General features: G+C 39.4%; 1 protein-coding gene across 27 annotated transcripts; it reads right to left on the bottom strand.

Moving 5' to 3' along the window:
- Positions 1 to 4,474: 4,474 nt before the first annotated feature.
- On the bottom strand, positions 4,475 to 14,988 carry c17h5orf15 (chromosome 17 C5orf15 homolog). Of its 27 annotated transcripts, none has more exons than XM_051937275.1 (5): positions 14,822 to 14,988; positions 8,967 to 9,259; positions 8,772 to 8,792; positions 8,046 to 8,729; positions 4,475 to 6,193 (listed from the first exon to the last, which is right to left on the bottom strand). In XM_051937275.1, exons 1-5 carry the CDS (start codon positions 14,928 to 14,930, stop codon positions 6,059 to 6,061), a joined length of 1,242 nt encoding a protein of 413 aa, XP_051793235.1. In that variant the 5' UTR covers positions 14,931 to 14,988; the 3' UTR covers positions 4,475 to 6,058. The 27 variants fall into 27 exon arrangements, with proteins under 27 accessions (XP_051793235.1, XP_051793239.1, XP_051793225.1 ...); XM_051937279.1 differs by having other exon boundaries at positions 8,994 to 9,259; XM_051937265.1 differs by lacking the exon at positions 8,772 to 8,792 and adding an exon at positions 8,793 to 8,966 and having other exon boundaries at positions 8,046 to 8,708; positions 9,021 to 9,259.
- Positions 14,989 to 15,724: the final 736 nt, after the last annotated feature.

Below are 15,724 nucleotides of genomic sequence, written 5' to 3'. Positions count from 1 at the left end.
TCCCCTTGACCTCTCCTGTTCAGGAGGCAGCTAATAGGCCGGACCGCATGATCTGATCACAACAGCGTGTGCTTTGATAAGCTCTGGCCTTTACCCAACTGTTTTATCTGCTACACCTCCAGGTCTCCTGCAGCTCAATATATCGACGTACGTGGAAAAAAAAAATAACGGATACCTGCCGGAATGGGGTTATAAAAAGCAGGCCGGCCTAATCCAGGCAATGCTGAAAATACAGAAATTATTACAGAGAGGCCAGATCGGTCGATACCTGTCAGAATTGTCCTTGATGGATGGTTTCACACAAGCAGCCTGACTGGTCCAAGATATATTCCAGCTGTGTGAATTATTCCAGTAAAGCGAGCATTGCCTTAGGTTGCCTTGCTGTGTTTTGTACCGAGCCGAGGAAGAAGTTTGTGAGCGGTAAATGTGCTGCTGTTTAAGGGTTGTTTGCTGTAATTAACTGAAGCAAAGGTTTTGCCTGCTAATGTGAGATTATATGCAACATGTGAAGTTATTAGAGACAAAAACACGTATAGATCGGGCCACACCAGTAAAATCAGAGCATACAACTCCAAATCTTTCTTTTTTTAGTGCAAAAAAGTATGTTCTGAAAATGTTCACATGTAATGAATTATCTTTTTGCAAAACATTCTGAAGAACCTGAAATGTGGAGACACAAAGCGACAACCAAATGGACAAAACAACACAAATGAGACAAAAATAAGACACAAAACGAGAAAAAAACAACAAATAAAGTGAAACACAAAATGAAAAAATAACAAAAAGGAAACAAAACAAGAAAAACAAAAAACAAAGCGACAAAAACATGAGACAAACGATAAAAGTGAGACCAAAAACAAGACAAAGTATTACAAAAATGACAAAAACAAGGAAACAAAATTATATAAAAAACAGACAAATAACAGAAACAAAACAAGAGACAAAAAATGAGACACAAAATGACAAAAGCGTGAAACAAAACAACAAAAACATGAGACAAACAACAAAAATCTGACAAAAAAGACAAAAAACAACAAAAATAAGACAAAATATCACAAAAACAAGGTAAAAAATGACAAAAAAAAAACAATGAACAATCTAATAATTTACTTTATGATCGAAATAACTGGTCTAGAAATTGTTTTAAATTTATCATTTTACAAATTTACATTTTTCAGTTATTGTCTGCTCTGTAATTTTTACACTTTGAGGGCCAGAGTGGACCCTCTGGAGGGCCGGTTTTGGCCCATGGGCCGCATGTTTGACACCCCCGATGTAGACAGTGTGCATACAGGCCTAATGTCAATGTATTTCTAGTTGAGTTGTTTCAAGAAACCACAAGGCACTTCACCAAATTATTTTGGAGAAATTGTAGCTACATCTTAGACCCATTCTGGAAAGATCCATTTACACTGACTGCTTTGTTACGCACATGCTCTAATAAATCAGTCTTGAAAGTGACTGTTACCCTTTTGTATTTTCAGAAACTCTGACAGAAGGATGTTATGATGAGAGAAAAAAAAAATTCTTATGAAAGTTCGAAAACCCCCTTTTCAAAAGCCACCGGATAACCATTGTCATGATTTTCACCCTCGAGTGATCAAAAGTAGTTGTGAGATTTTCTGGCTGGTAGATTTCATTTGCTGCTGTCTCTCGGATAGATTCCCCCAGCACACCGTTGTACAAATATCCACAAAGCCTGGTTATCTTATCTGCTGATGACATGCAGCCAGCAGCCATCACTTCCCTGCTTTTTTCATCTGCAGGTTTTTACATTTTCAGGCACCCGACGGATGCTTTTATGCAACAAGGTTTGAGATGCAGAAGCCGGTACGAGCTCAGCGTCTTGAAAAAGGAGGCTCTGATAGAACACAAAGGGCTTCAACGTGTCACCTTTCACACAGCTTTCTGCAAAAACAGCCATGTCATATTAAAAATGTTTAAATGCATACCAATTGTCCAAGTTAACTTCATAGCATACGATTGTCTCTGATAGATTCAATCAAAAACTGCACTTTTTAGTCTCATTTTTCTCATGATATAGTTTTAAAGAATAAAATCCTGTTTAATAATGTGAATTAAGTTCCTCTTTTGCCTGATATAACTTTAAAATCCTGCTCAGGAGGCATCCGATGTATCTTGTTATCTCGTCTTTATTGCTTTAGGTGCTTTTGCTAGCTTAATTTCATATAAGATTATCCCTTCTTTGAAAACTTCGCTTTGAGCTGGCAGATAATATTGTCTGCTGATTCTAATTTCAGCCATACATGATAAAAAAAAAAAATTTAAAAATCCAAAACAGTTAACACTTTGGAGGTGATAAGCTTTTTTTCTGCGTGTGCACTGTATATTCCTTTGTCTTGTGCAGCAGTTTAGACTATGGTCGGATGATTTAATAAGAAATCGTTGCTTTCTGACTGGGTGACATGTTCCAGTGTGGTAGATCAGGACTAACAGCCACTAATCAAAACCAGACAAAGATATGGATGTCCAACTTCGTCTTTCTTTCTCCCCGCCTCCATCTGTCCTGTCACTTGCTGCTGTTAACCAACTTTAAAAGGCCTATGTGCCATAATAAACTGTTTTTAAGTACTTATTGCTGCCTTGAAAGCCCATCTCAGCAGTGTTGTGTGACTTTTAAGATTCTGCTTTTCTCCTGGTAATCATGACACATATGGTTCCCGCTGCACGTTGTTAGAAAAAATACAAAAGCCTTGGAAGCATTTTAGCTCAAATTCTCCTTTATTATGCTGATATGTCATACTGAGAGGGAAATCGGTGGGGGAAAAAAAAAACAATTGCAAAATCACTATTTTATTTTGCTCCAGCAACGTTTTGATGTGGAGTCAGTCACAAACACTCACGCAGGCTGGCTGCCTTGTCTCTCTCTCTCAGTATGTGGTGCCACTCTGTCATCATTCAATTTGTTGAAAGACACCAGAAAATCGGGTGAGAAACACTTTTCCAGCGTTTGTCTGATGCACTCATTTGCGTGTGCATAGCGCCTCCTTGTGGTGGAGTTTGTAGTTTTTATGTTTCAGCTCCTGGGTCAATATATAATAGCAGGGCTTTTTGCATCATAGTTGACATTTTTGCTGTTTTCAGGCCTAAAATCAACATGGCCGCCTATAACCAAACACCACATGGGAGTTTAGAGAAAGATTCCTAAATATTATATGTGCAGCTGAGTGAAATTGAAAGTTATTTATAAAGATATTGTAGTAAGCCTGTTGACATGTGATGAATCCACACTTGACTCACACATTACTTTATATTAAATAAGTCAGAAAGCCTTGGAGTCTTCCAGTCTTTTCTTCAGGAGGAAATGACATCATGTGGAGCAGGTCATGTGATCTGGAATTAACACACTTCCCGGAGAGGTGTTTTTGTAACGGGGAACTTAGTTGAAAATGATCAAATTTGTTATTTTCCATATAAAATTTGATATATTGCCAAAAAAGAAATATGTTACAATTATCTCAACTTAATAAAAAGAACACAAAACTATTTTTGACTACTCATTTTATTGTTTAGCAATTTAGAAGGTGGTGGTTATTAAATTCGAACAGTTATCAAGTTGGCATTTTAGTGACGAGTCATTTTTACTAAGTGATTGTTTTTTTTAAATAAATAATTGTGGAATTTGTAAAGACATGATCATAATGAACATAAAAAACATCAGTTTGTTTTACTTTTAACAAAAATGTATGCAAGATAAATCCCCTAAACTTCAAAAGTCCCTCAATTCTATACTGACCCTCCTGATATTGGAGGCTGCCATTGTAGGCCAGGTGGAGAATTAGCTTTTATTCCATCTTTGTGAATGGTAGTATCTACAGATACGGACCCGTACCCGTAGTCTGTGGGCTATGGATACGGCACTTTCCATTTGCCAGACAGATACGGACCCGTACGCGAGTCTCTCACGAGTCAAGAAGCTGCTAACTACTGCAAACTGTTGAAAGGTAAGCAAAGGTTAAGGTTATGGTTAGTGTTAGGGTCAGGTTTAGGGTCCGTACCTGTAGTACCGATGCTACGGGTCCGTACCTCTAGCGTCTACCGGGAGTCACGTGACCAGATCTCGCGTATCTGATTGGCAAATGGAAAGTGCCGTATCCGTAGTCCACAGGCTACGGTCCGTAGCAACCTTTGTGAATGCTAGAAGATCCTTTTCTTCTGCTAAATGAGGATTTTTGTTCTAAAATCTAAACCTTTAATCTGCTTTTAACGACATTTCAGTTCAGCCAGTGTTAGCTGTAATGAAAGGAGAAAATCTACAAGTCTGTTAGGATGAAAGGACGTCAAAGTGGTTCAACACACTTCAGCACAGTTACACTGGATATTTATCACATAAAAATCCTCTATGACATGAGCACTTTCAAAAACTGACTCCAAAGTATTTGTCACCACAGTATTTTCAATGTATCTCTCCCACCAGTCAAAGAAAGCATCAATCACACAAATTACAAAGGGAGGATTTACACAACTTGTGCTTTATTGACAAAAAAAAGAAAAAGAGATTGTTTCTACTGTTGATTGCAAGAGCAGTGTTGATCCATCACCTTCACACAGGGAACCTTCTCCACTTCTATTCTAGCTGGCATGGCTGAAGAGCACAGTGCAAATCAATCCACCCAAAGTTTACCTTGAACACGGACGAGACGGCTGAAGACAAGAGACTGATAAATATGTAGACTCACGTGGCATTTCAACCGAAGGCATGAGACGGCAGAAGAAACAAGAAGTGGCTGTGACGAATAAAACAATGTGGTCTGTTCTTGTTTTTGTGCGTTTTTGATGCTCGTGAGGAAACAAGGAGGGTGCAAAGTTTCTGACAGACAGCAGTCCAACAAAATACCTCGACAGGAAGGAACTAAACTACTGTGTGAGCACGAGGGAACGCCACAATGATTATGTGTCGATAGAGACTTCACCGAAGTCATAAAACAAAGAGGCCCAGCCGCAGGATTTCTGCATAGCAAAATCTGGGCAGTAGAAGTACAAGAGGTGCCGCGTTAAGACAAGCTAAACTGATGAACAAAGAAAAAATATCTGGCAATAAAAGCTTCTTCCATATATTATATTAGTACATTCTAACCTGAACAATATACAGCATCTGTCTTCATTTAAATGGCTTCAGCACAGGACATTACCCCTCACCTGAAGAGCAGTCACCCTCCCTGACTTCATGTTTAATGCGTAGCAGATTTCTAAATCATAATAAGGCTATTACAGCAAAGGTGGAATCAGAAACAGCTGAAAGACGGTTTTTAAATTTCTGTGAAAAGTGGATTTCTGTCAGAGAAGAAAAAACTGAGTGTCATAAAGTTTATATAAAGTAGTATTTTGCAGTTTAAAGCACTTTTTCTCCCCCCAACAGAAGCCATTTCAAAGCAGACTAATGAGGAGTTCTTGGAATGACTGCATATTTATGAATAAATGTAAGCACACATGTGTGGATAGATTGCTGCTTTGTCTGCACACTTACACTTTAACAATTTAAAAGTATGCATGACACAGGAAGTGCTTTGTGTATCAACTCTTATCTTGGCTAACTGCTGAGAGAGAAATCCATCATTAATTTTCAGGTAAATAACCAAAATCTCATCATCAGGCTTTATATTATGATCCAAAAGTTAATCAAGCTGTAATTCTTCCACCTTTTAAATTGAGTATTAAAAATATTAAGACAAGAAGAACAACAAAAACAGGTGTAAAGGGACCATAAGGCTGAACCAACCCCCAAAAAAGACAAATACAAAGACTAAAAAGTCAAATTAATTAGCAAGAAGTTATTAATTTAGAATAAAGGCAAAATATTCAAAAAATAATATAACAAACAAGAATGACCCAGAATGAAAAAAATCTCTATGCAGACCAAAAAAAAAAAAAAAAAAAAGAATTCTGTTTCAAAGACAAACATCTCCTGCTCTCTGACCGGCCTGGAAAGCAGGAGAAAGCATCGATTAAGCTCCACGACAAAGCACGGCATCTGGACAACGACCAGGCAGGAGGGCCGGCGGGCTCGGTGCAGGTTTGGACACGTTCTTCTTCTGGATCAAAAAATGTAGTCTCGGGTCATCTTGAGGGACGGCATGGCCTCGTTGACGTTCTGGTCCAGGCGGCGATACTCCACGGTGTTGCGGGAACATAAACTGTCCTTCCAGCGTCGGTTATGTGCGAGATGGAAGATCTAAAAAAAAAAAAAAATTAAAAAAAAAGGGGAGAAAAGAAGCAAAAATCCAGATAGAAATCAAATTAATGTGACGGATGTACATGTGCTGATCAAGCAAAATTATTTCTCGGTTGAAAGTCGAGCAGAAAAGATGAAAAGACGGCATAATTGGAATCCGAATTTCTATGCAGAAGCAAAATATACAATAAAAAACCTTCCTCTACAGACTCAGAAACAGAGAGAGAACTCCTGCTTCTGCTGCATTTGATCATAATATATTCTATTATACATGATCGTAGTTTGTTCTGCGGTGAACAGAACAAATCACCAGACATCATCTCTGAAAACTATTAAGGAGTGCAGTGCCGAGGGTATTCATCTTAGAATATCTAATCCTTTGTCTGTGTAAAGAACTGCATGTAATTTGTGAGGTTTTGCTGCAGAGAAAGATAAACAGTGCATTAAATGAGTCAGTAAAATCCTGATTCCTAACCCCAATCTGGAGATTTACACATTTATAAATCCAATAAATGGATAATGGAAACACTGGGCACTCATTTCTGCTCTCCTGGATGTGTAAATAAAGACACAACAAGGCATTAGTGCGTCTTATCAAGCTAGAAATAACAAAATCATGTAATGTTTTCCAGGACTGTGTTTCAATATTATATTGATCCTTCTGTCAATTAATCAAAAGTTTAGTCTACAATATTGCAACATTTTTGGAAAATGTCCCATTTCAATTACATTTTTCTGAATAACAGTTTACAACAATTCAAACTGAAACTGTGAATTTGAGATGCTCCTATATAGGGCCCTGTAGGAGCCACAAATGAACTGTTTTATTATTGTATTATTTTGTGATTATGTTGAACAGACTGATAGAGGGTCACAGAATATGGGCGGGACAATCAAGCAAATCTATTCACCTGTCTTGATGTTTTCATTGAGAGGGGGTGAGCTGCGCCGCCGTATTTTTTGTTGACCGCTATTTTTCTTCGACCGCCTTGATTACTTTATGATTTTGTGCACATTATCATGAGTTGATCATCTTTTTTCTTTAACAGGTTACATTTATTCGATGCAAATCTCAGCGGATTCTTTTATTAGTGCGTCTGACAAACAGGCCTGGTTTTTATTTGGTTCATATGAGTCCTGACTTCAAGGCAAAGAAATAACAGAGTAGAGAAAAAGTGATTTAATGATGAAGGGTAGAAGGCTGCGGAAATGTCTTGCAGTGATTTCACTCATTATGTTGCTTATATACAGCACATATAAATATAACCTACCTCTAATTTGCAGCAACAAGAAGTACAAGGCCAGACGTATTTCATAACTCATTTATAGATCGACTCTTTTTTTTTCAGGTTATATAATTTCCCAGAGGTTTAATGCTTCGTTGGATGTACTTGTAGTTGAAAATTCCTCTCTGTTGCAAAGTTAAACAAATTCTACAGGACAAAGCATTGTAAAACAGTAAAATGTTCTGCTTGTAATTCATATCATTGTAAGTGTTAAGGGACCAAAAAAGATTTCATTTATTTATTATATATATTTTTAACTAATCAGCAGATTAATCAGTTGTCGGAATTTTTGTCTGCCGAATATTGGAATCAGCCTCAAAAAATCCATACTGGTCGGGCCATACTCTTGTAGTTACTGGTGACTCATTTTCTATCATTTAATTCAGTTTTACTACTATTTGGTTGGTACAGGGATGGTACATTTTAAGTTCACAAAAATAAAAATTTGGGAGTTGCAATCACGCTATAAAAAATTACTGTGCAACTATTATGAGCCTCAGGACTGTATCATAATCTTTGCCCTTTTTCCTGAGCAGCTGCCCAGCTGTTGCCATGCCAACACTGACCTTCCTCTTGTTGTGGTAGGCGATGTAGCCGATGGCCACCAGGAAGGCCAGGATGACCAGGTGAAAGAAGAAGTGGGAGTCCTCGTCCTCTGTGTTGTAGCTGTCCACTCCCTTATATCGGGGCGCCTCCATCTCCCCAGCCTGCTGCCGCCGCCCGTTCTCCGTTTGGTCTTTGGGGTCGGCATTTCCGTATAATAAACCGTCAGACTCCTCAGGATCTATGCTTTCGTCATCAACATCATCTTCACCATCCTCGTCTTCTTCGCTACTGATCTGAGGTCCTTGTCCCTTGCCATCGGCGTCTAGGAGATCTAAGTCGGCCTGTGTGAATTCTGTAATTGGGGTTGTTGTTTCCTGGACTTTAGTAGAGGCAGTGGTAGATTCTACAGTGGAGACCCGGGTGGTTGCAGAAGAAGCATGTTCCTCTGTTGCCTCAGTGCCATCTCGATTTTTGTCAGTCTCATCTGATTTTGCATCACCGTCAGAATTTTGCGGCAGTTTGCCTGCAGAGGAATCAAACACGGTGATTGAAGAATCTCCTTTATGCGTGGAAGTTGATTTTACTTCTGTGCCTGTTTTCTGGTCCGCTTTAGGAGCTTCTACTTCTGCTGTTGTGGGGTCCTTAGGATTTGTTGTAGACTCCTTGGGCTCTGTCTCCGTGGCCTCGGGCTCCGTCTCCGTGACCTCGGGCTTGGGGTCCGTGGCCTTGGGCTCCGTCTCCGTGGCCTCGGGCTCCGTCTCCGTGACCTCGGGCTTGGGGTCCGTGGCCTTGGGCTCTGTCTCCGTGGCCTCGGGCTCTGTCTCCATGGCCTCGGGCTTGGGGTCCGTGGCCTTGGGCTCCGTCTCCGTGGCCTTGGGCTCCGTCTCCGTGGCCTTGGGCTCCGTCTCCGTGACCTCGGGCTTCGTCTCCGTCCCCGTGACCTCGGGCTTCGTCTCCGTCCCCGTGACCTCGGGCTTCGTCTCCGTCCCCGTGACCTCGGGCTCCGTCTCCGTGGCCTTGGGCTCCGTCTCCGTGGCCTTGGGCTCCGTCTCCGTGGCCTTGGGCTCCGTCTCCGTGGCCTTGGGCTCCGTCTCCGTGGCCTTGGGCTCCGTCTCCGTGGCCTTGGGCTCCGTCTCCGTGGCCTTGGGATCGGCTGCAGCTGCTGGGCTCTGTTTAGCTGGTTCTCTGGTCAAATTAGGACCCTGAGATGCTTGTCCCAGATCTTTCTGTGGCTCTGTTAGTCAAGAGAGGATAACAATGCAACACATTATGTATGCTACCAAAACAAAGCTGACAAAATATTATGTTAAAAAAACTGTAACAAAATATTTGCAGTTACTAAAATATGCACTTTTAAACGAGGATTTTACTTTCTTGAGCACTATTATCAGTCTAAGTGATATGCGATTCTGCTAAGGTACTAAAAAATTTGTAATACCATCACAAATTCAACTTCTGAGATGAGAGATAGTTATACTATTTTAAGGGAGTCTGTATTCCTGCAACACGTATATCTACCATGTCATACAACCACACTGCATGACCACAGCAGCAGCTATGGCCGAGACAAAAAAAACTCTCCTCCTACCGAGAAACCGCCACGTAAAAACGCCTCTGGGCAACACAGCTAACTCTCCAGCTGCCACAGAAATGCTCTTAAGTGGACATTTGCGGTAACCAACAGCCTGTTTGTGTAACTGCAGGGGAACATACATTCAACTACAACTTTCTCTACTCCCACGTTTACAGCTGTCAATAAGAGGTTGTATTTTGAGACAATTAGTTTCCTTTCAATCATAAGTTGTTTCATTTTAAGCCATGCTGTAAAGCCTTTTCTTATTGACTGCGTTCAGACTTGATTACTCTTACACAGATCTTTCAACAGGAGGTTTGAAAATATGTCCATATTAGGAAGGTCTTCCATTTTTAAGGCACTTTAGATTAAGAAGTTGCAGTGTGAAGGACATGAGCTTTTCATTTTGAAGAATGTCTTCAGCCACATCAGTTCCATACTGTGTCTTTTTTTTTTTTTAATACTGTGTCTTTAAATGACGCCAGACTCGTGCATTTGGACGCGCCCTCCTGAATCCTGAATCAATGACACCATTTAGCCAACAGTGTCAACATTATTTCATCCTCTGGGACTGGGAGGCGTTGCTTAGGACGGGACAGGAGGAGAACACTGGAGACTTGAAGTACAGAGTAAGACATCCCCACGAGAAGAAAGGGCCTATTCATACATATGAGCCATGGCCAGCACAAATAATCACTGAACAGGAGATCTTTGTGGCAGCAACAGTTACAGGCTGCGCTGCATGAAACAGCATGTGAGAAATTCCACTTTTAAGCACTTGGCTCACACTTACCTTAATTTTTATGACTAAGCATGTTTACACTATTTCCTTAGGTTGCAGCTGTTGTCAATATGTAATGAGACTTCTTCCATTTTTGCTAAAGGTACAGTTATATTTGGATTAAACCCACGTGATACTTAAAGACAGCTGTCAAATGATGTTTCAAGCTTAGTCAATATTTAGCAGGTTAGTGGCTGATCATGTTGAGGTCATCTTCCTTCTCTATAAACATGTTTTTTTTTTCTTATCTTGTTTTATGGGGATAGTAAACTGAGAATAAAACGCAAACAGACATGCTTCTATATGAAAATTTCTGAGCTTATTTGACTTCACATGGTTCAAAAGAAGATGAGTCAGTAAATGCTGCAAGTGAGTCGATTCCAGCCTGCAGATGGAATAAGTTTAGATTCAGGACTGGCGTGTCAAAAGCACGAAATGTATTTTTTCTCCAGCGAACACAATCAGCAGGCTGACAGCTGTCCAACCAAAATACAGTGCAACCTTCGCTAAAACAGAACTTTGAACACGAGACAAGAAGTTAACACGGCTGACCTTATTTCAGCACATTTAAGCCAATAAACAACAAACATTACCACGGTTAAAGTCTGTTGGTGCCAAACGGAGCTTGCCGCTGACAGCAACATTACAGCCCTTAGTGCGAGTCCAGCTTAATTTCAAAACGTTTTTATTTTAATGGCTCACTGACAGAGGGTTTATTACCAGGGCAGATATATGACATGACATCTGGACTGAGTCCCTTTATCTGACCATCACAAATTACGTTATTTACCTTTATTTAACCAGGAAGTCCTATTGAGATTAGAGATGTCTTTTACAAGAGAGATCTGGTCAAGGTAGCCGCCACACAAAATTTAAAAGTTGTATAAAATGGACACACGATACACAAATAAACAATAAAACCATACAACAGATTGACAGCTGTTTAAGGACAGCGACCTCTTCAGAAACACGGACGTTCCTCCTTCACTGTATTCTTTATGATGTTCAAATTCAGTAATGGACGTGAATGTTTGTAGTTCAAGATTCTGACCAAAGTCTGTTAGCACACGAGGAATATTCAAAAGCAACCATGTGGAGGTTAGATGGTAATTACTAGAACTGAAAGTGAGAAGGGTGCTGAGGCATTCTGGGAGTTTGACACAAGATGACCACACAAATATACAAAATGACCATAAATAGGCACAAAACGACCAAACATACATGAAATGCCCACAAACACACATGAAATGCCCACAAACACACATGAAACGACCACAAACATACATTAAATGACCACAAACATACATAAAACGACCACAAACACACATGAAATGACCACAAACACACATAAAACGCCCACAAACACACATGAAATGACCACAAACACACATGAAACGCCCACAAACACACATGAAACGCCCACAAACACACATGAAACGCCCACAAACACACATGAAACGCCCACAAACACACATGAAACGACCACAAACACACATGAAACGACCACAAACACACATTAAATGCCCACAAACACACATTAAATGCCCACAAACACACATAAAACGACCACAAACATACATAAAACGACCACAAACACACATGAAATGACCACAAACACACATGAAACGACCACAAACACACATGAAATGACCACAAACATACATGAAATGACCACAAACACACATGAAATGACCACAAACACACATAAAATGACCACAAACATACATAAAACGACCACAAACATACATGAAATGACCACAAACACACATGAAATGACCACAAACACACATAAAACGACCACAAACATACATAAAACGACCACAAACATACATAAAACGACCACAAACATACATGAAATGACCACAAACACACATGAAATGACCACAAACACACATAAAACGACCACAAACATACATTAAATGACCACAAACATACATTAAATGACCACAAACATACATTAAATGACCACAAACACACATAAAATGACCTCAGACACACAATTGATACAAAATGACCATCAACTGACAAAAAATACCAAAAACACACAAAATGAGCATAAACATGCACAAAATGAAGACAAGCACACACACATTTTCTACAAAATGACCACCACTTAATGGAAATGAATGTTTCTAGTTAAAAAGATTTTAAAGATTGTTCCTTGTCCATGGTGCATGATGGGAGAACGCTGTTTGTCCAAAGTCTGTTAGAACCCAGGGAACATTCAAAAGCAACAACTTGGAGGTTAGATGGTAACTACTAGAACTGAAAGTGAGTTTGCACAGTGGACCTTTATAGATATACCCGTTTTGCTGTCTATGAATGCTTAGTGATGTCCAGCCAACCAAATAACAAAGAATACAGCAGTGAGTGACAGATTCTGCATTGGAAATGAAACGCAGTGAAGCATGAATCAAGTCTCTTTAAGGTGGAGGAGGCTGCATGGCTGTACAGTACATCATCATAATACAGTTTTTTTTTATTGCTAACACGCATTGGTCCAAACTGAAGTCACACGTTCAAAACACAGCCTGCATTTCCATCATGCATCTCAGCTAAACAGTTAATCTCATCCCCAAAACTGTTTCTCACCAAGAAAACACTTCATACATGTCTCAAAATAAGCTCATTCAACTGCAGCACCAGCAAATAGTCTCACTTTGGAAACAAACGCTCTCACTCTGACGCTGAACTACAAAATATCAACAACAGAGAGCATTACATGAAATAAAGTTTAATCTTTCAAGCTTGAATGATTTCTTTTTAGATAAATCAGTATTATAAAACAAGATCTTTGCATTTGAGTGTTGTAAATTATTGTGATATATTGCAACAAAAATGAATGAGAAATGCAGCAGTTTACTTCAACAACATTTAAGGATTTTCTGTGCGTTTGCATAGGTACTTTGAGACCTTACAAAAAATAAAAAGTCTACTGTCGACAAAAAAAATTCAGAATTCAGAGAGCAGAACAGAAATCAAGAGATAAAACTCAAAAACCAACAACACATGTAAACTGTAACATTCACAACCTGTCGTCTGTATTTGGCCACCTGTTTCCATCCACGTCACATCTGATGTCTTCTCTGATGCATTGTGGGTAGAACCTTTTTGAGTGTCTGATCCACCCCTGGAAGGCATCAGGAAGAATTATCTCCACACCCAGCATTTATTGCCTCCAGCAAGGAGAGCTGGGTGTGTGAACAGTGATCATGAACTTTCCACCTCCATACTTAAAAAAATTCTTCTATGGGGTTCAAGAAGGGTGAGTATGGAGGTAAAAACAGCACAGACATCCTAAGATGTGCAGTGAACCACACAGCAGAGTGATGGAATGCCACATTGTCCCACACAACAACAAATGTAGTATTTCTTACCCTTTGACCAATCTCCACTGCTGGCATTAGTAGAATATGAAGGTCATCTAAAAAGAAATGAGTCTCTTTGTCTTGTATGGGCCAATGAGAGGTTTATGTAAAAGCAAACCATCATCAGTTTTCAGCTGACTACACTCAGCTGTGTTTGGAATTACCTAATCTTTTCATTTATTTTAATTTTCAATATTTTTTTATATGATTTTCAATAGATTTTTGTTTTGTTCTGTTTTGATTGCGTTTTTAATAGTTTTGAACAAAGCGAGTTAGCATTTGAAAAATATGCAGTAAAAGTCTAGTGTTTTGCAGGTGGTGAACTAGAAACTGAGAAAAGAGTTCATGAATTTTGGTGACTGTGGTCACTGAATGCATTTTGTGTGAAAGCAACGGAAAGTGATTCACAGTTCGGTCCACATGGGCTTCTGTTTTGCAGACTGTGTTCAGAGTTTTGAACATGCGACTTCAGTTTTGACCAATGCGTGTTAACAATCGAAAAAAACCTGTAAAATCACAGATAGAAAGGTGGGAATGTAAAGCATGCATTTTAAAAAGAAAAGCCAATCTTCCATTTGAGTTTCTTAACTAAATTAGAGATATATACACTAAATGAAAGCTTTTCATCGATCCATATTCCCATGTATTTATAGGAGGACACCTTTTCAATCAATGTATCCTCACGCAGCGTTAGTTAACTCAAGCATATAACAGGAGATTAAGTTAGCAGACTGAATAACTCATTGTAAATCCAACATATTGCAGGTGCAGGCTGGGTTAAGGTCAAATTTAAAAACTTTAATCCTTCTATACCTATTTTTGTAGGTGTTTCCTTTCTTGAGTCGGACTATAAGGCTCTGACAAGGACTCCGGTTTCAAAAAATACTATTTTATGACTTTTTCGACACCTACAGGTATTGCTGTCACCGTCGCGATCACCTGACTGTGGCTGCTAGCATGCTAACCGACAAGCTAACGTTACCTGAAGCTGGCGAGCTAACCAGCTAGCAGCCGCGCTGGTAAGTTTAAAATAAACAGTCGACATTTTCAACACTTCACACAGTTGTTCCATACCTTCTACTGGAGCTGACAGGCAGCCGCTGGATAACATCAGGACGAAAATAGCGACAGAAAAAGCACAAATATTTCTCCTGCTTCGCCCCATATTTCCGCACGTCGCCATGTTGATGCGTGACTGAGGGGAGCGGGGCTTAGCGCAGCCGTACAAAACACACAGTGTCAGTGACAGGAACACAACAAGCACTGTGTGTGCATCACTGTTTAATTATTAACTGTGGATGTGGGAGGTCTGTCACCTGCTTCTGCTAAACATATCCAAACTGGACCAGATAAAGGCATTTTATGTGACACTAGTTTCATTTTTAATTGTATGAGGCCCCTCCAATTCCATTACTGAATGTGAAATAACAACAAAAACAGGCTAATAACGTTTTCCTTCAGTTTTTAAACCTAGCATATAGCAAAGTATCAAAGTGGCAACCCCTTCTTTTGTCACAAAAAAAGCTTAGATTGTCATATAAAATCGTTGTGTTACACCAAATAAGGAAATAGTTTCTCTTTAATGTTATTTTCAGTAATGTAGGCATCATCAGACAGATATGCATTTTGCTTGCCAAACCACATAGAAAGCAATGCAATTATGCAAACATAGGGATGGGTTCTACGAGCCAGTTTAGAGTTTTAAAAAAAAATCAATTTTTCACATCAATAAGCTGTAATTCTAAAGAGAAAACATGTTTGTTTAATTTTTGCAAATTTCTTAAATCCTAAAACTGAAATCTCTCCTTTAAAAAAGTAGCCAGGTCTTTACTGTCACTCCAAAATGCAATCGGGTGTATCCGGTTTGCTTTAATTCGTCTTCAGCTGTGTTTAGAACGTGAAGAGGATGCACCAGTGTGACAAGTTATTTGACTGGATTTACAATTTTAAAAGCCAACATATAGAAAAATATTATCC

This window comes from Acanthochromis polyacanthus, chromosome 17, assembly GCF_021347895.1.
Source record: "Acanthochromis polyacanthus isolate Apoly-LR-REF ecotype Palm Island chromosome 17, KAUST_Apoly_ChrSc, whole genome shotgun sequence".
NCBI classification, from domain to species: domain Eukaryota; kingdom Metazoa; phylum Chordata; class Actinopteri; family Pomacentridae; genus Acanthochromis; species Acanthochromis polyacanthus.
Note: the sequence above shows the minus strand (reverse complement) of the source record. Positions and strands in the feature narration are given on the sequence as shown.

Bases quoted from the DNA above. Each gene is read 5' to 3' on its own strand.
- c17h5orf15 (XM_051937262.1), bottom strand. From the start codon at position 14,930: ATGGCGACGTGCGGAAATATGGGGCGAAGCAGGAGAAATATTTGTGCT. The intron at 9,260-14,821 runs GTATGGAACAAC...CTTGACTAACAG, and splicing joins CCTGTCAGCTCCAGTAGAAG to AGCCACAGAAAGATCTGGGA. The intron at 8,709-8,792 runs GTCACGGAGACG...ACGGAGCCCGAG, and splicing joins CCACGGACCCCAAGCCCGAG to GCCACGGAGACAGAGCCCAA.